At 45.7% G+C, this 22,832-nt stretch overlaps 1 protein-coding gene across 1 annotated transcript in view; it reads left to right on the plus strand.

Annotated features, from left to right (window-relative positions):
- The window catches only part of RPP30 (ribonuclease P/MRP subunit p30), a 74,011-nt gene that overhangs the window by 42,120 nt on the left and 9,059 nt on the right, over positions 1 to 22,832 (plus strand). Inside the window, exons 7-8 of the mRNA XM_082269312.1 lie at positions 743 to 832; positions 5,211 to 5,327. Coding sequence (XP_082125438.1) covers positions 743 to 832; positions 5,211 to 5,327 — 207 coding nt within the window. The remainder of the gene's footprint in view (positions 1 to 742; positions 833 to 5,210; positions 5,328 to 22,832) is intronic.

The following is a 22,832-nucleotide window of genomic DNA, read 5'->3' on the forward strand; positions in this document are numbered from 1 at the left end:
CAATACTCTATACAAAAGTTGTTTGGGTTTTTTTTCTTTCTGCTTCCATTGGTAGCTTGTTGCTTCCATTGGAAGGTGGTTGTTCACATTGGAAGGATCCAATTTGATATAGAGTCACTAACCATAAGGTGCAAGAGCATTATATTCAAAACTTAAAAAAATTTTAAAAAAATGGCTTGGGAATGGGGATGTTGGCAATTTAGATACAGGAGACCCAGAGAGAGGGAGGTTCTAACAGCTGCTGGGACAAGCCCCATTGAAAACAGTGGTAGGATGAGAGCTCTTGCAGCTTCTCACAGGCACTCTCATATAATTGCTCATGGAGCGATTACCTGCGATACATGACCCTAGACACAGACAATCATGAGCGATTATATGCCAGTGGCGGTGATAGGTTGTAATCGCTAACAACCCACTTCACATGTGACTGATAATGAAGTATCTCTGCATGAACTTCTAGTCCAACTGTGTTCGGAGAGGCAGTGCAAGCATTCTGAAGATGGTTTTCCACAACAACACAACCATCAAATTGTTAAAAAAAAAAAACAATATGTTTTTTTTTTTTTCCACCAACTTGGTTCTGAACCAAAAATCATTTTCCAAGTTTTTATATTTCCCCCGACATCTGTGACTTTTGCATGCACAATAAACATTTTAAAGTATGTACAGTATTTCAGTAATGAACAGTATTGAAAAATGTATTTTTTTCATTACTTAAATGCGTTTATTTGTCTTCTACTAGGCTGCTTGTACAAGCATTGACGTGGATGTCATCTGCATCAATGTAACAGAAAAAGCTCCCTTCTTTTTCCGAAGACCACCTATAAGTGCTGTAAGTCTTAACAGGCAGAGCAAGTTGATTATAAAAATGATATAATTAGTTCTCAAATCCCATTTTCAGACCTCATACTGTTTTCACTAGATTTGGCTGTATGGGTAAGTGGGGTACTTGGAGCTTTCCCACTTTAGTTTGGACAGTGAGAATCTTTGTATTAGGATTAGTAATGCTGAGCTCTAGTGTTCACACTACCTCATTTCCTGCGAATCATCATTTTGAACTCAGCACTGTGAATGCAAAAGGAAATAATGCTAGTCAGTTTCATCGGCTGAATAGACCGACCTCTGTCAGCTCTTTCCTCTTGTGGTTTTTGATATTCTTTTCTTTTACTCAACATTACTTCTTCAAGGAAATTTAATTCACTTAGGTTGGTAACAACAATAGCTCCAAAGAAAGGCAAGTATTGGTTATCACATACATTGCTCAGCATAAATAAGTACACCCCAACAGATTTGCCACAAAATCTTTATTTTCCTTTCAGAATCTACATTTTCCATGAGACACTATACTATAAAATACTCCCACAAATGCGAGCCATTGATTGTAGCCAGGAATTGTTAGTTTGCACACACAAAGAATTTTTCCCAACAAATTCTTTCAAGACCATGTTGCAAAAATGAATACACCCCAATTAAAGTCATAGGAGCAAATCTAAATTTTAGGCGACAAAATCCTAATCAACAAGAATTCAACTACAGGTGAGGCCAATTATTCATTAAACAGGTGTCCAGCAGACAGTTGATCATAAAAGGGCATTACCTAACAAAGAAAATCCCTTTCGATTTCATGCTGTCCGCAATGGCATGACATGGAAGAGAAATGTCATAAGGCCAGACGTCCAGGCCATCCACGGAAGTTAACACCTTGACGGGAGTGTCTTCTGATGAGAAGAGTTGAAGGAAATCGCCATGCAAGCTCACTGCAGTTAGCTAAAGAAGTAGAAAGCCAAACTGGGGCATTTGTTTCCATGGCACAATACAGCGTACACTGCAGAAGAATGGCATGCATGGGTGTCGTCCACGAAAGAAGCCTCTCCTTAAGCCCATGCACAAAAAAGCAGCCTAGAATTTGCCAGGGCCCATGCTGAAAAAGATGACTATTGGGACTCTGTGTACTCTAGAGTGATGAGACCAAGGTAAAGGTTTTTTGGAACTGATGGCTTCAAAACTGTATGGTGTCGCAAAGGTGAGGAATACAAAGAAAAACATGGTGGTGGCAGTATCCTTCTGTGGGGCTGCATGAGTGCTTCTGGTGTCGAGGAGCTGCATTAAAATTGTATCATGAATTCACAGATATACTGTCTATATTGAAAGAGAAGATTCTGCTATCACTCTGTGCCCTTGGTCATTGTGCACTTTTCTCTATCGTTCATCAACAGACGCAGCTCCATCTTCTTTAGACCATTGGGTTATGCTCCTCCTATCAGGAATAGGCACTAGGCAGGAAAGCTTTACCACGCCCATGGGGGCTGTCCGTGCAGGCATAACCCCACACACTCTGCTACAGCAGCCAGTTTTGTTTCTGCCTAGTTTAGGAAAAGGACCTAGCTCCCTGCTGGGACTTCGGTCTTAGCTGTTACAGGGAATTTTTGTTATCTTATGATTCTTTGGATGTGGTTCGGGTGATCAGGGTTTACCTGGCGGCTACTGAGTTTTTCAGAAAATCTGATGTTATTTTTGTCCTTACTGAGGGATCGTAAGGGATTGGCTGTGTCTGCTGCGACCATTTCCAGGTGGATCAGGCAGACGATAGTTCAGGCTTATTCGCTAAAGGGTCAGGTTCCTCCTTTCCCAGTGAGAACACATTCTACTAGAGCGCTGAGTGCCTCTTGGGCTTTTCGCCATCAGGCATCAGTGATGCAAGTTTGCAAAGGGGCAACTTGGTAGTCTGTGCATACGTTCAAAAAATTCTACAAAGTAGATGTGTTGGCATATTTGGATGCCTCCTTTGGCTGCAAGGGTTTGCAGGCTGCTGTTTAAAAAATACTTTTTGTTTCCCTTTGAGGGTGTATGTTTTTTTTCAAGGTAAGCTCCAGTTGTTCCTGGTTGAGCTCCATCTTACCTGGTTGGCTAGGTTTAGCCTTTGGGGAATTACGTCTTCTTTGCATTGTCTTCCCACCCCTCATGATTATACTGCTTTGGGACATCCCAATGGTCTAAAGAAGATGGAGCTGCGTGTGTCAAATAATAGAGATAACTGGATTTTTGTAAGAACTTACCGTAAAATCCTTTTCTCTGAAGTTCATCGACAGACGCAGCACCCACCCCTCTACTTCTGAGTGTATGGGGTTTTTCCGTCTTCTAAACACTGCTTGCAACTAAACTGGCTGCTGTAGCAGAGAGTGTGAAGTTATGCCTGCAGGGACAGCCCCCACAGGCGTGGTAAAGCTTTTTTCCTGCCTAGTGCCTATTCCTGATTGAAGGAGCATAACCCAATGGTCTAAAGAAGATGGAACTGCGTCTGTCTGAACTTCAGAGAAAATGATTTTACGGTAAGTTCTTACAAAAATCCAGTTTTCCAACATTGCAATAATCCAAAACAAACATCTAAGGCAACTTATGCATTTCTGAAGAACAGGGTGAAAATGATTAAGCAGCCATCTTCTGATCTGAACCCAATCAGGGAACAGCTATGGGGAATTCTGAAGAGACAAGCAACACTCCATCCAGGCTTCTAAAAAAGGTCGTTCTTGAAAAATGGAAAAAGATAATGTTGCAATTAGGGGTGCACCGATCCGACTTTTTCAGTCCCGATACCCAGTGCTGGGAAAAGGCCATCCAGCGCCCAGGGCAAAGATGTCAAACTGCGCCCCCCTTCCCTTGGAATTAAGGTCAGGGCACCCACATCCCTGCAATAAACCATTGCGCCCAGGGCAGCCGTCCCTCCTGCCCAACCCTTGTACCGGCCCTGCCGATACCGATGCCTGGGCTTTGTGTATCTGTTGATACCAGATACTGATCCGATACTGTTGTTGAATTAATAATAAACTGTATACCTTCCACCTTATACTTTCCTTAAAGAGGACCAGACTTTACTAACTAAACCTAATTAAGGCAAAATAACAGATGTATGTAATGTATTGAATTCTTATTTATTTAGAAAAACAATTGTGCATTGAAATCGAAAATAGAATGTAATCAAACGTCTTTAAATAAATAAAATGTAGCAGTAGAAACAAAACAGTGTGTTGGTCAAATAGTAGTCTGACAGTTACCAAACATTGTCAATGGCAGCTGGTGCATTGGAGGAGCAGGGGCACCGCCCCCCCCCCCCATCCATGCGTCCGGCCCCCTAATCTACATGCAGGGGCGCCAGACGCATGGAGTTCAATAGGGCTTTTTTTTTTTTTTTCAGCATGTGATTAGAGCCAGAGGCACTAATAGGCTAAAAAAAGGGGGGGTCTCGGGGCGCAGAGCACTGCACCCCGAGCCCACCCAGTTGTGTGACAATAGCGAATGAATATTCGCTATTGTCACACGGATCCTCCTCCTGGCCAATCAGGAAGTGGGTCCTGAGACCCGTTTCCCGATTGGCCGAAAGGAGAAGCCGTGCCATTGGCCATGGAGGAGGGGGGAGGAGACTCAGAAGACTCACTGAGGGGGAAGAAGCTGAAGCCGCCGACCCGCCGTTGCTGCTGCTGCCTGGGCGAGTGAGCTGGCGGGGGGGGGGGGGTATGGTGTGTGGCCTGGTGTGGTTGGGGGTGGGGGGTGTATGGTGCGGTCTGTCTGCCGCCCCTGCCCAAGGAGCACCAGCCGCCACTGCATTGTAAACATGTAAACCTGGATCGGCCGTGGATCTCCCAGATCCAGCTATTTTGTCAGTATCGAGGCCGATACCCGATCCTAATATCGGATCGGTGCACCCCTAGTTGCAATGTGTCGCCAACATGTTCATTCCATGTCTAGAAGACTTGGTGCTGTCCTTACAAATCATGGAGGTCATAGAAGATACTAGATGGAGTCGTTTTTGTTGTGGGGTGTATTTATTTTTGCATCAACCAATTTGAGTAAAACTGAAGATTTTGTAATCCAGGTTACATTATTAACATAACTTTTTCAGCTAAACAAATGTTCTTCAAAACCTTTTGGTCAACATTTTTGAAATTGTGTTCATCGAAATATGTAAAAAAAAAAAAAAAACCCTTACTTTTCAAAAGGGATGTACTAATTTATGCTGAGCGCTGTACATTCTGGGATGGGGTAAATTTGTGTACTGGGGTCTTAGACAGCATAGGATGCCTCCTAAAATGGTTGAATTTTGTCCCACCCCATCCTAAATAGGGACATTTTGTTTTGGTTGTCTTTTTGATTTTAAATAGCTTCCAGTTTCATCAGTATTCAGTATAACAATTTTATTATCCTCCTCCTTCTAGGCAATTGAGCGTGGCATCTTTTTTGAACTGATTTACACTCCAGCCATCAAAGATTCTACATTAAGAAGATATACTATTTCAAATGCACTCAATTTAATGCAGACCTGCAAAGGAAAGGTCAGGATTAGCGCTGCGCTACAAGTATAACCTTTGTAATATTGTTTTTGTATATGTATACTTTTAGGGGATTGAATAGTAAGATGCACATTTTATGTTCCATTTTGCCACATTAAAGGTTTATTATCATTTTGAGCAATATTGAGATAAAGTGGCATGAAACCCCAAACCAAAAATGTAATATGTTGCAGCTTACCTCTCCTTGTGGTGGCTGCATTCGTTTTTTATGTAGGCTTTTCCCCCTCTGTTTTCCCCAGATAACCTGGTCAGTAACACACCTCTTGTACTAGAGTACCCCCACATGAATGAGCAAGAGAGACCCCTTTGGACAGCAGCATTAATATTCTGGGGGAGGGGAGTGCTATATGTACTAGCATGTTTAAATACACTAACAAATTAAAGCCAAACTCCAACTTACACTGCAGTTGCACAAGCAGTTACATACAGCAACAGTTTTTTGTTTTTTTTCTTTTGGGGAAAAAGGTTTTACATGAATAAATAAAAGCTGGGCATTGTAAGCACCCCTGTTAGTGCAAAAGTGTTTCTCAACAGTGTTAACTGATACATTTGTTGGAGAGCTTATTGTTTTGAAAAACAGACTTACTGATCAAATCACCTGAGGAAAATAAAGGAAAGAAAAAAAAAATAATGCAGGCTTTACAGCTAATTGGTAAGCTGCAATATAATACATGTTTGCTTTTGGATTTAATACCACTTTAAGAATAGAACGCTGCACATATTTCAGTTTTAATTGCTCTGTGCAGCCTTGTATAACCTTGCCACAGTTTTGGTCCTCAATCTTACTGAGCCTGAAGTGTTGTAGCTTACAAAATGTTACAATGACCTGAAGAAAAAATAAAATCACCTTAATTCTTGTATATAATTTTGTGGGGGCTAAAATTAAAAATGCATGATTACATAACAGGTTTTAAAATCCCCAAAAAGCAAATGTATTTAGCTGAAACACATTTAGTCAGTTTTGCTCTTGTAGTCATGCTGACACTGCCTGCTGCAGGTTAATTTCACAGTATGCCAATGCTGGCGTAATGTAACCTTAATGATGCTGCACAGCAGGGATACAGTGTAGGACTGGAGACCGCCTGTGGCCTGTTCTGGATGTCATTGTCTACTTTGAAAGTGCTGGCTGTTATGTTGTCATTATGTGGACCAAAAGTGTTTTGGGACACTTAAAGTGGAATTCCTGCCAAACACTAATTATGTTTAACACCCTCTCGCCCCACCTATAGCAGATTTGCGGCCAGGCGGGTGCTTTCTCTTTCCTGAGTGAATATCATATCCACCGGACACAGCCAAAGACTAATCAGTGTACTGTCTTGCAGAGGGTACCATGTGACCTATGTGACTAATCACAGCAGAACACAAGACAGTTGAAAACGATGAATGGCTTCCTTTCATGCCATCCATCGTGTACAATTGTGTTGCTAGCTGTGATTGGTCAATGTAATCACATGGTACAGATAGGGCTAATCACAGCCCATCTGTACTATCTGATTTAGCTCTGGTCAATCACAGCTAATCACAACAGAACAAACTGAATCAGTTTCATTCAGTAAAATGCTTGCTAATAGCAATAAAAATTTGATTTTTGTACTTGCTGTAAAATCCATTTCATCTACGGACACAGCGCTCCATAAATCATAGCTACTGGGTTATATTGCCTCCTCCAGGAGTAGGACTAGGCAGAACAAAAAACACCTGGCTACGCCCATGGGCTTTCCTCAGCTGGCATATAACCCAGGTATTCAGTTTAGTAGCAAGCAGTATTAGAAGTATTAAAAACACCTTAGAGGGGTGGGTGCTGTGTCCGTCAATGACGTACAAGTACAAAAATCTTATGTTCTCTTTCGTTCGTCGACAGACACAGTGCTCTATAAATCATAACTACTGGGACATCCAAAAGCAGTGCCAAAAGGAAAATGAGGGGTGTAATGGTGTCGTGCGTTAGGACGCCATTTTGTCATCACGGCATCTATGTTGCCCAGTGACACAGGCGACCATTTCGTTTAAAGCTGTAGCAGCAAATGTGTACTCAAAGCAGCCTTATCTTAACAGACCCATCTTATCTCAAATGCAGACAGAGGTCTGAGCAAATGGCCAGGGAGGTTGCCTTGTAACTTCCACGAGCCCAGTTGTTAATTAAAATGTAACGCCTACATCTCACAAACCCATATCCGATTCATAACTTTTTACCCGAACATGACGCATTGACAAAAAGTAGATAGTTGAATGCCAGATAAAATACTGATCGAATTAAGACCACACATGGACAAGCTAGCGATCAGATGCCTTACAGGTCAGAGGTTATTCTGAGATAACCCGTGTTTAGTGTCTGTGGATAATAAATTTATTGCCGGACAATAAAATATCAGTTTCTAGAATGTAACCATTACATATTTCGAGATATGACTTCTGTTAGAAATTTGTCTAACCGGGAGGTCCCTTAGCAGTTTATGAGCCTTCGGGGCCGCCCAGGGCCACTGTGTTATTGGTCAAGTACTTCTGGTGACACCCCCTGCGGGCCAGAGAAAAAGACAGGAGCTGATGGAGCTCTCAGTTCTCTCATATTACCAGTTAGATACTAAGATAATACAAGGGCTTTTGAATGCAAGTATTTCCATTTCTAATTCTTATATATTCTTCTAAATTGCTGAATTGTGTCTCTATTTCTTTGTAAACCATTTTTCTGTAAATATTTTTATTTGCACCAATCTTAACCTTTCTTATAATTAAACCTTATTTTGAAAAGTGTTACTTTGTCGCTAAGCACTTAAACGCTAGCTAACCAGAACCTGCCTCTTGGAAGAGCGCTACTGTATAGAGTAAACCATCTGAACATTCTTGTCTGAGGTGACAGTGCGTGTTACAGATGATTATTCTAAAGTCATAATTGGTATTTCTAAAATTACGAGTGTCCTCTGGGCTCATTATAACGTAGAGGTGGTGGCAGAGAAAGGGTTAATTGTTTAATCAGCCCAGTGACAATCGCTCTGTCTGCTGGCATCTAGATTGTGGTCCCGCAAGCTGGACAATCTGTGTGCCGGGTGCAGCTGAGAATGGCATTGTTACGCAAGTGACGGCAGGGTGTGAGCCTGGTCTTTGGTCATGAGTTGGATGAGAAGGCCATACCCGCCACCATCACAAGGGGTAGGGAAAATAACTCGTAATAATGCCGCCAACTCCAAAACCCTGTGGCCCGAGATAGTAGCCACCAAGAATGACACCTTCTGGGATAACGTAGGTAAGGGAATCTCCCAAATATTCTCAAATGGAGGTTTCTGGAGAACCAAAAGCACTAAATTTAAAACCCATGATGGCAAAAGAGGCCACATGTGGAACCCCCTGAATGAAGGTACGAACCAAAGAGTGCGTGGCTAGGGGGTTGCTGAAAGAAGATTGCCAAGGCAGACACCTGGCACTCGATGGTACTCAGGGCCAACTTCTGCTCAACACCCTGTTGAAGAAAAGAAAGGATTCAAGCCACAGAAAAGGAGCAAGGATGAGTGCCAAGTGACTCACACTAAGAAATGTACACTTTCCACGTACGATGGTAGATCTTGCTGGAAGACGACTTGCTCGCCTTCATCATAGTAAGGATCACTGATCTAGACAAACCTCTATCCCTCAGTACCTGGCTTTCAAAATCTAAGCCATTAAAACCAGTGAATGTAAATCAGGATGGTAGGTCAGCCCTTGGGAAAACTGGTCTTCTCTGAGAGGTAGCCTCCGAGGGACGTTTAGGGCCAGCAGACTGATTGGAAGACCCTTGCCCTTGATTTCTCACAGGAATCGCGGAAGAAGCTTGAGCTGAGGATGATACTGGCCTTACTGTGCCCCTAGGACATTTGCGACGCCTACCAGAGGAATCCGTGACCTCGCCACTAACTTCGGCATCCTCCTGTGGAGCTGAACCTGCTGAAGGAGCTGTGTGCAGGTCTGTGCTAGCAGAACTGTCTTGAAGGTGATACGCCAGATCCAGAACCTGCATGCAAGTTGGGAGAGAGAACTGTCTGTGTGACAGCAGCCGATGAATCTGGGCCTGTGGTTCCTGAAATTAGTCCAGAGGAAGGACCACCCAGGTCTGAATTAAAATCAGACCTAGGTAATTTCCTGGACAGGAAAAGGGGGGACCTTTTTTAGGTAGTTCAGACATCACCCGAACCATTGCAGAAATTAAATTCGCACAAGAAGACTCGGGACCTAAAATTTTGCCCCCCCCCCCCCCCCCCCCCCAAAAGAAACATTTTGCAGACCTTGATGCTCACGAAAGAGGCCTAAAACCAGGCCTAAAACCAGCGAAGATGTCCCTCCCACACCCCAATAATGGGTGAGGGCAGACCTTCATGTTGAAGGGGTCTTGTCTGCGGGCCCAGGGAAGCTAGAGCTAAGCTTACCAGGCCTAGGTTTCTTGGAACCTCCCGGGGGAAGATTTGAAAGATCGCTTTTCTCAGTCCTAGAAGCACAAAATAATTTTCTATGGGCTGAGAAGGAGGACCCCCCCGTCTGCGATGAGGCTCCTTCCCTTTCCTAGACTATGGAAGGAAGATACTCTTCCCCCCCGTGAGACCCTTAATGATGTCATCCGGGGTAGCCCCAAACAGGCGATCGCCTTGAGAGGCAGAGTGGGCTTTCTTGAAGGCTTGGTCTGCGGACCAATTCTTGAGCCACAGCATGCGCCTAATCGCCACCGCTGAAACAAAGTTTGGACAGTACAGGAACTGAATCCAAAGCTGCATCACAAATAAGCTGCAGCCCATGGACCATTTGGTGTGCTAAATCAACATAAGCAGCGGGAACCTGCTTACCCCCCAGGCCCTGGCATAAAAGCTTTGCCTATTCAGTTAGGGTCTGAGACACCAGGGCGCAGGCAAAGACTGGAGGCAATGCTGAACCAGCCATAGTAAACATGCTGCGTGCCACTTCCTCCGCTTTCCTTTTAGCCGGGTCTTTAAAGGACGGGGATTTCTCTAATTGGATCATGGTTGCTTTATTCAACCTGAAAACAGAATCATCACTGGTGGACTAGTCCACTTTTTTAAAAGGGATTCCTCAAAAGGGTAACGTACTGCAAAACATTTGGGGACCACAAAGGGTAACTTTGGCTGTTCCCATTCCTCATAAGGAAACACCTTTTGGAGTGTGAGGTGACTTATGCGTACTAAAAGGACACAGCCATGTCCGTGGCCACATTAGCATCCTTCATTTTTTAAGTTTCACGCACTGCAGTAATAAATGTGTCTAATAGCGCTTTTTCATTTGCTGCTGCGACCATGGGGCAATAATCCTCACTATCGGATGAATCTGAGGGTGTGATATCAAGCCTCCCTGGATGGAGGAAGGCGGGGGACGCTTCCTCCTGGGCCTTTGCCCACATGTCACTTCCACCCAGGATACTAAGGACTGTAGGACCAGTGTCAGCGCAACCATGGGAAGCTGGGGTTCAGTGGGGGAGATGTAAGCCTGAGGCTCCATAGGGAAAAAAGAAAACCTTGCAGTACAAAAGATCTTTTGGCACCACTAAAGGATTCCCCCCAAAGCTCATGGTACCCATCAACTGAGAGATAACAAGGATCCCCAAGGACTCACCCTACCCACCAGAGAAGCACCACAATTCCGATCTAGCAACATATGGACGCTATCTGCGTCATATATCCTGGGACAGGAAGAGGAAGAGCTTCCGGCCTCTCCATGAGTTTCCCGCCGGCTTCACTCTGTGCCTTCTAAACCGTTGCTTTCCATGCAAGGGGACCCCCCACTAAAGATACTGTACACCCCAAGTAGGGACAACATTTAGGGAAACTCTGCTGCCCACTTTGCACTGCTGCGCCCTCTGTACTGGGGACCCCCAAACTGCATCATACCCACACACATTAGGGCATGCACCTAGGGGTCTCCGCTGTGCCCTCTGCACTGGAACCCCCCCCCCCAGGGCAGGACTCACACCACCTCAACAAAAGAGAAATGGCGGGGGAGACCATCTCAGGAGGGTACACACGTCCACCACAAAACCTCCCAGACGGGAGAGGGGGGACTGTACTTACCATTCCATGGTGCAGGTGACGCTCCAGACAGAACTCCTGTCAGGCAAGGCACCATTGCGACTCGGACCAGCGCTAGGTAGTATGCGACCCTGTGAGACGTTTACCTCTTGGGCCAGCCTCTGTCCGTGAGACTATGTCATGGCGGACTAAGTGTGTAGCTGCGGTCTGCACGTGTTTACTGGATGGGCTGGGGGGACCACTGGATCTAGATTATCCAGCCCGGCAGTTGATCGTAGACTCCCCAATAGAAAAAAAAGATGAAAGGAAGGAGAAAAAATTGCTAGGACCAAGAGATCACAGTAGGGAGCCTAAGTCCTTACCCCTGTCAAGGCAGATTAAAACTGAATACCTATAGCAGAGAGGGGGGTTATATACCAGCTGAGGACGGCCCATGGGTGTAGGCAGGTGTTTTTTGTTCTGCCTAGTCCTACTACTGGAGAAGGTAATATAACCCAGTAGGTATGATTTATGGAGCGCTGTGTCTGTCGATGAATGAAAGAGAAATTCACTGCTATAAGCAAGCGTAATGTGTACAGCATTTTCTTTTTTTTTTTTTTTTTTGATCAATTCCCCAAAGTAGTACAATGTTACTATGTTAACATTATATTGCTCTGGTCCCAGTGTAAAAAAAAAAATTTAAACATAAAAAAGGGGAAAAAAATATATTTTTTTTGTACTGTTGCCAGTCGGTTTCCTTGATCACTGCCACGCCAGTTATATGATGACGCTGTACTGCATTGGTTACCGTATGTAAAAAAAAAAAAAAAAAATTGTGAATTATTTATTTTTTCATATTTTGTATATTTCTTCATTCTCCTAAAAATTAAGACAATTACAACTTCAAAAAACCTGCTATGCTTCTTACTAAATACCTTGCCCTGTCTGCTTTCCAAAAAGGGGTCATCTGGGTGGTATTTGTACTGTTCTGACATTTTTGGGCCTCAAGAAAGGAGATGGGCCTTCAGTACCTTGATATTGATCAATTTTCTGATATATACCATAGTTTCCTACAGACTAAATAAAATACACTGATTTTGGGTTATTTTCACCAAAGAAATGTAGCAGAATGCATTTTGGCCTAAATCTATGAAGAACAATTATTTATTTGCAAAATTGTATAACAAGAAAAAAGTGTCTTTCCTCAAAATTTCAGTCTTTTATTCGATTATTTAGCAAAAAAATTAAAACCCCAGTGGTGATTAAATACCACTAAAAGAAAGCACTAATTGTGTTAACAAAATTATAAAAATGTTGTTTGGGTACAGTGTTGCATGACCACCGCGCATATGTCATTCAAATTGCGACAGCCTGAAAGTTGAAAATTGGCCTGGGCAAGATGGGGGTAAAAGTGGCCATTATTGAAATGGTTAAAAATGTCCACTCCTTCCTCCTGCTTCCTATGCTGTCTAACCTGTGCTGGTCCATTTATGTTTTCCCCTGCATCAGTGAATGGCAGCTGCAGGGGAGAGGAAGGAGTGCTTGTCCACAGCTGGGAATTCTAGGATGTGACGTTACTCTTAGACTCCCATGTCCAAGCTGTTGGCACTCCCTCCTCTCCCCTGCAGCAGCTGTTGACTGAAACAGGGGAGACGGAGCTGTAGGATCACAAGACTGAACCCGAGTGGGCTGAAAATAACTAAGTACGCACTTTTTTTTTCTCTTTCAAATGTTTTTATTGAATTTTTCAAACATACAAGGAAAGAAATCAAAACATTCAGGGTAAAATAAAATAACTTGCAGGCGTTTCACTTAGGTGTCCTCTCAGATGAGCTTAAAACAGGGTAGTCACATCAGCTACAACAACAACCATCAACAATACGTTGTATATGACCATGAACTATAATTATTGTGATCCCACTTATGCCTATAGACCTCAGTATATGACTAATAGTGCAATCTGTCTGAACTAATATATATATATATATTATACTTTTTTTTGCCATTACTTCCGTATATAGGTATTGTACCACTGAGTCCAGGGATGCCACTCTTGCACCTCTCTTTGATACCTGCCCACGGTGGGTGCCATGAGCAGTTCAAAGGTTTTATGGGTTTGGACTGTAGCTATCACTTCTGACAAAGTAGGTGTACACACCTCCTTCCATTTCCTGGTGATACAGATCTTGGTAGCGAGCAATACATTAATCACAAGTTTGCGAACCTTTGGGGGGATTAGTGCTATCGGAACATGGAGCAAAGCCATGCTAGGGGATGGGGTCATTCGGTGCTCTATAAAATCAGAGATCATTTCAAACACACTCTTCCACAATGCTATAACCGGTGGACACTCCCACAAAATATGTGTTAAAGTACCATGCTCCCCACAGCCTCTCCAACACATGGGCGATGATGTAGGTGCAAAGCGCGCAATCACTGTAGGGGTCAGGTACCATCTCAGGGTGACTTTAAGGTATAGTTCCCTTAGGGATGCACTCAGAGTGGCTTTGTTACTCATCACTATGGCTTTTGTCCATTGGGATGTGGAATAGGTAGCCCCTAGGTCTTGTTCCCACTTTAATAAGGGGGGAGTCTTAACGAAAACCCCTTTTTCATCTAGTGCAGAGTATATCAGGGATATGCCTTTAGCAGACTGTAAAGGTAGAGACAGGTATTGCCATACACTGGCAGGAACTTTGGACTTTAGTTGTGGGTTATGATGTATGCAAGAGATAATTTGGTTGTATCGGTACCATTCGCCACCACCCAAGCGCCATTTGGCTGCTATCGTCTGGACCGGTAGCACGGATTCCGCTTGGTAAAGGTCCTGTATACAGATAGGGGGAGATCGCCGCCAAGCTGTGAGGCCCATGTCGGGTACTATCGAGTCAGACCCGTCACTGGAAATGGGATCGTTACCAAAGGCGTGTTCTTCCATTTGGTGTGTGTAAGGTGCAGCCATGCCGTCACCGATGCCCGGATCGTTGGTGATACATAACGTGGGAGGTGATCCCCTCGTCTCCTACTGCATACCCAGGTGAACAGATCGTGTTCCGGAGTTACTGCCCGTTCCATCAGGCCCCAGAGAGTATCCGGGACCGGCTGGAACCACGCTCGCATTTGCGATACAATTGTGGCTAGGTAGTAGTCCATCAGGTTCGGCATGGATGCACCCCCCACTGTTTTAGACTTCATAAGGATACTCTTCGCACATCTAGGGCGTTTGCCTTGCCACAGGTAAGTGGATACCATGCTTTGGAGGGAGTTTATAAATGATTTGGGAACCGGGATCGGTAGCGATCTGAACACGTATAAGATCTTGGGTAGGGTGCACATCTTGAAGGCTGCTAGCCTCCCTGACCATGTAAGTTCAGATTTGGCGAGGGATTGGAGTTCTTTGGCCAGTTGGGATTTTAGTCGGATGTAATTAGCTTGGAATAGGTTGCTGGTAGTGTTAGTAAGTTTAATTCCCAGGTAGGTTATGCCCGAGTCCGACCACTTATATGGGAAAGATCTGGTGAGGAGATTTCTCGTAGTGCCATCGACCCCCAGATCTAGGATGCATGATTTGGCATCGTTCACCTTATAAAGGGATATAGATCCGAAATCGGTCAATATTTGTCTTATACGTGGCAGGGACGTTGCAGGATTCGAGACCATGAGAATAACATTGTCCGCGAATAAGCGAATACGATGCTCCAGGGAATTTGTCGATGCCGGTAATGTTAGGATCAGTCCTTATTTTCTGAGCCAGGGGTTCTATCGCCATATTAAAGACGAGAGGGGACAGTGGGCAGCCCTGTCTCGTCCCATTCGTAATCACAAACGGAGACGAGAGAGTGCCGTCCACCAACACCTGTGCCGAGGGGCCGGCATATAAAGCCATTATTGCAGAATGCATTCTGCCCACAATGCCAAAGCGCTTGAGGACCTCCCGCAGGTATCCCCAAAGCACTCTATCAAACGCCTTCTCTGCATCCATAGAAAGGAGCAGAGAAGGCGTTCTGTCAGTGCGAGCCGCATGGATGATATTGATAAGACGTCTAGTTGCGTCTGCTGATTGCCTACCCTTGGTAAAGCCTGCCTGGTCCCTATGAATGAGTTGGGGTAAGTATTTCATGAGTCTAGTGGCCACCGTCTTGGCATAGATTTTTACGTCTGTATTCAGTAACGAAATCGGCCGAAAGTTTTGTGGCGTGTCGGGTTCCTTGCCTGGTTTGGGCAGAGTGATTATGGTTGCCTTAAGCATTTCAGAGGGGAACGAGGACGCCGCCTCATTGAAAACTGAGCATAGGTGTGGTGCTATTACTTCTTTTAGTTGAAGGTAATATTCATTTAGCATGCCATCCGGGCCAGGAGATTTCCCAGATGGCAATGAGGAGATGGTGGACGTTACCTCCTCAACCGTAAATGGTTGATTCAGTAACTCCGTCTGTTGCGGGCTCAGTGTGGGGAGCGCGATAGAGTCAAGAAAGTCGTTGATAAGCTTTGGGGTTGGAGAGGACGTTTGGGTCCCTTGGAGATTGTACAGTGAGTCGTAGTAACTACTGAAGGCGTCTACTATGTCTTTAGGGTCATGTACCTTATTTCCTGTGGTAGGGTGTTTGATAGAATGGATTTTATGTTGTATCCTTTGACCTCTCAGCTTGGCGGCGAGCATCCTACCTGCTTTGTTACTTGTGGCATAAAATTTTAGCTTTTGCTTTTTGGAGATTACGCTCATAAGAATCTAGAAGGTGCGATCTAAGTTCCTGCCTGAGTACCGTTAATTTCTGCTTAAAGGCTATGGATGGGGCTGATTGGTTTTGGGCATCAACCGATGCAATTTCCCTTGTCAGATCATCTATAGCTTTGGAACGCTGCTTATTCGTTTTGTGTTGCAATTGTTTCAATACCCCTCTACTAAAAGCCTTATGGGCATTCCAGAGGACCGCAGACCCCGATACCGACCCCGCATTGTTCTGGAAAAACTGTTACTGCTTGTTTGAGGGCTTCAGCATTTGCCGGGTGCTTGAGCACGTCTGCTCGCGCCCTCCAAGGTTTATCCGAGCGGACCTTAGGGGACACCACAAATGTAACGCTTACAGGGGCATGATCGGACCAGGTTATTGGGGCTATCTCGGAGTCTACGGACCTCCTGGAGGATCTATTTATCAGACAATATAATGTCAATACGAGCATATGAATTGTGAACCGCAGAATGATGCGAATACATCCTATCAGAGGGGTGGTGGCACCTCCATATGTCATATAAGTCATTTTTGTTTATAAAGCCCTGTAGTGACAGCTGAAGCCTAGTAGAGGTAGTTGAAGAGTCCAAAGTTCTGTCCGGGGGTAAATTGTAGTCTCCGCATAGGAGCAGGGGGCCTTTTTGTGCCTTCCTGATAGTGCAAAGTGTACGTTTCAGAAATCTTAGCTGATGGACGTTGGGGGCATACACTGAAGCTATGGACATGGACATGCCATCTATGGTGCAAGTCAATATAAGGTAGCGTCCATTGGGATCTGCGATGGAGGAGCATAGTGTGAAGTCCAGAGTTCTGTGGACGGCTATCATTACCCCCTTCCTCTTCCTGGAACATGAAGCTGTGTATATCAAAGGGTAGTCCCTGTGAGAGCAAGTGGGAGCGTGAGAGTCCAAAAAATGTGTTTCCTGAACGCATACTATCTGTGCATGATGTTTGAGAGCAGTTCGCCAAAGTGAGGCTCGCTTGGCCGGGTGATTCAGACCGTTAGCGTTCAGTGACAGGACTTTAACTGTCATTGGAGACTAAAAGGCCGCATGTGGTGTAGCTACTCACTGTTCGGACGTGACCAAACAATATTAGATGGCATCCACGGGCTCCGGATATTGCATGGAGATGACAGCTGCAGTAGAGTTCCTGGAGGCGCTGCTTAGCGTGAGCAGTCTGGATGAGGTGGTGCGTGACGGTATATGGTAGAAATCTTTCATCTTGGCAGATGGGTAAGTACCTGCATAGAGGGGGAAGACAAAACAAAAACGAAAACAGCAAAAAAGAAAAATGCAGAAGAAAAACATGACCAAACTGCTGGAGCAAGCAGAGAGAGTGGAGATCAGCGGCAACGTAGCCATCTCCCATGGAGGGGTAAACGGTTATTAGCCAATCGGGCTAAGGGGGCTCCAGGCAATCCGCCTATTAAGCCGGCAACCACAATAAAGCATAATGCAACAAGTGTCGCGGTTGGCATAGTGCTCGGTTAGACCATCAAATGTTGTGGGCGCTGCCATGCTGCACTGTGTGCCATTGCTGGGGAATGCGACTTGGGGATTTCTTTGCTCTAGCCGGAGGAGCAGGTTCTGGGATGATGCCCCAGGATTGCAACAACGAGAGACCTCTCTCTAGAGATGTGATGCTGAATGAGGAGCCATTTTTCTCTACCACAATTTTAGAGGGATGCTTCCATTTGTAGGGGAGATTATGGTTCCGAAGAGCCTTTGTAATCGTGGACAGCTGCCGTCTCATATCTAAGGTGTGTTTGGATAGATCCGCAAAAAGTTGGACATTGGCGTACGGTTCAGGGAGGTGGCCCAACACCCTTGATTTTTGTAGGAGAGCTTCTTTGATGTGGTAAAAGTGTACACGCAGTAAGGTGTCACGAGGAATATGTTGAGGCAGAAAGGGAGGTTTTGGAACCCTGTGAATGCGATCTATGGTTAGATCCAAAGGGGACGCTTCAGGCAGGAGGGCTGTGAAAACTTCCAAGGCAAATTTGTGTAGCTCTGTCGGTGGCACTGATTCAGGAATGCCCCGGATCTTTAAATTGTTCCTTCTGGAGCGATCCTCCAGATCAGCTATTTTAGCTTTAACCCACTGGCTTTCCGATAAGTTTTCCTCATGAGCGTCTACAAGTTCATTTACTGTGGCCACCATGTCAGTCATAGATGATTCAACATTGTGCACTCTTTCTCCTAGGGAGTGGACTTCCGCTGTAAATCTATTTGCCAAAGCCATGATATCAGATTGCAGGGATGTGTGAAAAGTAAACATCATGTCTTTTAGAGCAGTGTCCAGGATCGGCTTTCCCACAGTGGGGAAGTCTGCTATAGGGGATGCCCCTAATTGCACAGGGAGCAGAGAGCGTGCAGTGCGGCCTAGTAGCGAGGCCTGGGCCTGGGAATCAAGTCTGATCTTGGATTTGACCGGGCTGGAGCATGTCGGGCTGGAGGGTTCAGGGGTGCAGGGGGACACAGTACCTGCTCGCTGTAGGTCGCCGGACTGCTGTTCGTCCGGTAAATCGGAGTAGTGTACCCTCTGCCTCTCCGGAGCGGCAAGGCCCGAGCCGCCGGCGCCATCTTGTCGACCGCTCCGGGATGGCGGCGGGAAGAAGGCTGTGAGTTTCTGCGGCCCCTTCACTCCTTTTCGTTTCCCCGTCATGTCGATCGGTGCAGGAGTGTTCCTGGGTTGCAGCGGTGTGGATATTGAGGGTGGATGCCTAGCGTAGCTGGTTGGATGTCGCTGGATAGCGGACGCCGGAGCGAGGGATCAGACGTCCATTACGGTCCCGCGCTGGCCACGCCCCCCCAGTACGCACTTTTTTTTTTACACTGATCAGACAGCATAAGTAGCAGGAGTAAAGAGGGGACATAGTGCAACGCAGAAAATCTACATTAACCACTTCCCATCCAGTGTGTATGTGTAAAAAAAAAAAAAAAAAAAAAAGAAACTATGCTTGGAAGTAAATGCCCAGGTGCTCACCCACAAAGAAATTCATATAAATCTAAATCTGGTTTAGAGGCATTCACGGGTCTTGCAGATGAGGAAGATCAAAAACAGCAGTGTTTTTATGGTCGACGTTTCGATGAAGCTCAGTCCATTCTTCTCAAGTCTTGAGAAAGATGGACTGAGCTTCATCGAAACGTTGACCATAAAAACACTGCTGTTTTTGATATTCCTCATCTGCAAGACCTGTCAATGCCTCCAAACCAGCTTTGGATTTATATATATGCTGCTGCCATGATCCTGGTGTCATTTTTTAGAGCTGGGGATCTGGTTTCAGGTAAAAGTGATCTGAGCAGCTTTACAGCCGCTTGATCACATTTACAGGGCTCAGAACAGGCCCCTCCATCCTGTTGCCATCTGTTGTTGTTCCGGAGCTCTCTAGTTTCATGGGGAGCCAGGACTGATGTAAGCGGGCAGATTGGCTGCCCACAGAGGATGAATGAAGCTAGATGAATGAAGCTAGAAGTGGCAAGGGATTTTGTTCCAGTTTTGGTTCAGTCTTTACCTGGCCTGTACCGGCCTGAGAAGCAGCTGATCAAACCAATCTCAGTTTGATTGGTTAACCACTTCCCGCCCGCCCTATTGCAAAATGACGGCGGGAATGTGGTTGAGTTATCCTGACCGGACGTCATATGACGGCGGCCAGGATAACAAGCTGCTGCGCGCTCCTGAGAGCGCGCACCGCAGCGATCGGGCATGTAATGTGTCCCTCGGACACAGCGCATACCCGATCAGGGTAAACAGCCAATAAAATTGGCTGTTTACCACGTGATCGGCTGTGTCCAATCACAGCCGGTCACAACAATAACAATGGAAAGCTGATAGTACTGATCTAAGCTGTTCTCCTCACACACACCGATCGTGTGAGGAGAATAGCAGAGATCAGTGATCAGTGAGTACATTTACTGTGTAATTGTAGTAAAAAGTGCACTACACAGCCCCCCCCCCCCCCCCCAATAAAGAGGACCTGTCACCAGTGTCACTCACAGCCCATCTGGATCTGTCAGAACATCTGGATCTGTGGATCTGTCATCATATCTGGAACATCTAAAAACCCGCCAGTACCCATCAGTACCACCAGTACCCGCCAGTACCCACCAGTACCCACCAGTACCCGCCAGTACCCGCCAGTACCGCCAATACCGCCAGTACCCACCAGTACCGCCAATACCGTCAATACCCACCAGTACCGCCAATACCCACCAGTACCGCCAATACCCACCAGTACTGTCAGTACCGCCAGGACCCATCAGTACCAATCAGTACCGCCAGTACCAATCAGTACCGCCAGTATGGCCAAAAGGTTTTTCACAGCACAGGAGGCATTTGAAATGATAGCCGAGTCAGGTGATGAGAGCGCCGGGGAGCTCGCATCATCCGATACTGGTTCGGAATATGAGCCAGTGGAGGATAGTGGATCGGACCTTGAATCCGAGGAGGAAACAGTCCGTCCTCCTAAAAGGATAAGGAGAGTAAGCCCAGAACACTTTCCGTTATCTAGCAGCACCAACACCGCCGCAGCTAGACCCCAAGAAGAGGAGCCCAGTACCAGCACTGGAATAACTAGTGCAACCCGAAGAAGCCGGGCCCAAACCCACCTTCCCGATGCCCTGGCAAACCCCGTATGGTTGCCTGCCAGCTCAGGAACAGCGATAATCCCCCCTTTCACCGCACAGCCAGGTGTGCAGCCCAACACTTCAAATTTTTCGCTATTGGATTATTTTTATTTGTTTTTTCCCCAAGACTTGCTGGAGTACATTGTGGACCAAACCAACATTTACGCAGGTCAATTTATTGCCTCCAACCCCGATTCTTCCTATGCCCGCCCGTTCAATTGGCGCCGTCTTACAGTGGACGAATTCAAAATATTTTTGGGACTTACACTCAACATGGGGCTTTCTAAGAAGAATGAAGTCCATGCCTATTGGTCCAGCCACCCCATCCACCACATGCCTCTTTTTTCCGCTGTCATGTCAAGATCAAGGTATGACATGATCATGCGCTTCCTCCATTTTAGTGACAATTCACAGTGCCCTCCCCGAGATCATCCCAACCACGACAAATTATATAAATTGCGCCCCCTAATAAATTATTTTTTACAAAAATTTGCTGAAGTGTATGTCCCAGACAAAAACATCTGTGTGGATGAATCCCTGATCCATTATACTGGCCGGCTGCACTTCAAGCAATATATCCCAAATAAGAGAGCCAGGTATGGGGTGAAGATGAACAAATTATGCGAGAGAGCCACTGGGTATGTCTACGCCTTTCGTGTCTATGAAGGCAAAGACTCCCAGCTCCAGCCCCCCGAATGCCCAACATACATCGGAACCAGTGGGAAAATTGTCTGGGACCTGGCATACCCCCTGTTCAAAAAAGGGTACCATCTTTATGTGGATAATTATTACACCAGTCTTCCCCTTTTTCGCCACCTATACCTGGAAAAAACCCTGGCCTGTGGTACTAGCAGAAAAAATCGGAAGGGATTCCCACAACCTCTGGTCCAAAAAAACCTTCAACCGGGGGAAAGCGCATTTATGAGGAATGAGGAAGTGTTGGCCATGAAGTGGAGGGACAAGAAAGATGTCTACATCTTGTCCACCATCCACAATGACACCGTGGTGGAGATTCCCCGAAGACGTGGCCCCATTACAAAGCCTGAATGCGTCCACGAATACAATTTGTTCATGGGGGGGGTGGATTTAAATGACCAGATGCTGCAGCCCTATTTATCAACCAGAAGGTCCCGTTACTGGTACAAAAAAGTTGCATTTTACCTATTTCATTTGGCCATGTACAATTCCTTTGTCTGCCATCAAAAAACACCCGGAAACCCACACCTCCACTACCTCAAGTACATTGAAGAAATCATCACTGCCCTAATATACCAACGAGGACCGGCCCCAGCAAGCATTCGCTCAGATAGTGTGAGTAGACTTCACGAGCAACATTTTCCCTATAGTATTCCCCCCACAGAATCAGGAAGAAGGCGCCAAAAGAGATGTCGTGTGTGCAGCAGTAATGGAATTCGAAGAGACACAAGTTATCATTGTCCCGATTGTCCCTCCCAACCTGGCCTATGCATTGGAGATTGTTTCAAAATCTACCATACAGCCATAAGATTTTAGATCCCCTTAATTTTAAGACTGCCATTTCCCTTTTTGAAATACCCTTCCAGATCACCATGCTACCATGTTTCTACGTTACCAGACCCTGGCCTGTTTACCGACGATGAATTTGCCTGCCGCTTTGAAAACCAAGTTTCTGAAATCCATGTGTACCGACCTCAGCCTGTTTACCAACGATGCCTTTGCCTGCCGATTTAAACCAAATTTCTGACTTCCAAGTGTACCGACCCGGCCTGCTAATCAACCACGCTTTTTGCCTGCCACTTGGACTGATCTTTTGCCCTTCTACTTCAGTAGACAGGGGTCTCACATATATGTGAGGGGCTTCAGAAGAGAGTTAGGAGTATGGAAAAACCGTTTTTGGTTTTCTGTGTTCCCATAACAGGGTCTGGAGTCCGGAGGCTTCAAAGCGATTTGGGTGGGAGAAGCCTCTACCCCTGTCCCCATTCTTTCCTGACAGAGGCCTAAGCGTGATGTTCCTTCCTGCTGCCTGGATCAATATTTTGTGGGGTTGAACATAACGCTGCATATAATGACCCAGGGCTTTATAGACCACATCTCTGCCTGCTACCTGGACCAATGCTTGGCTGTGCTGACACTATCCCTGCTTGCTGCCTGTAATGACTATGGACAGTATCC

The sequence above is a fragment of the Pelophylax lessonae genome (assembly GCF_965119305.1).
Source record: "Pelophylax lessonae genome assembly, chromosome: 9".
NCBI lineage: Eukaryota > Metazoa > Chordata > Amphibia > Anura > Ranidae > Pelophylax > Pelophylax lessonae.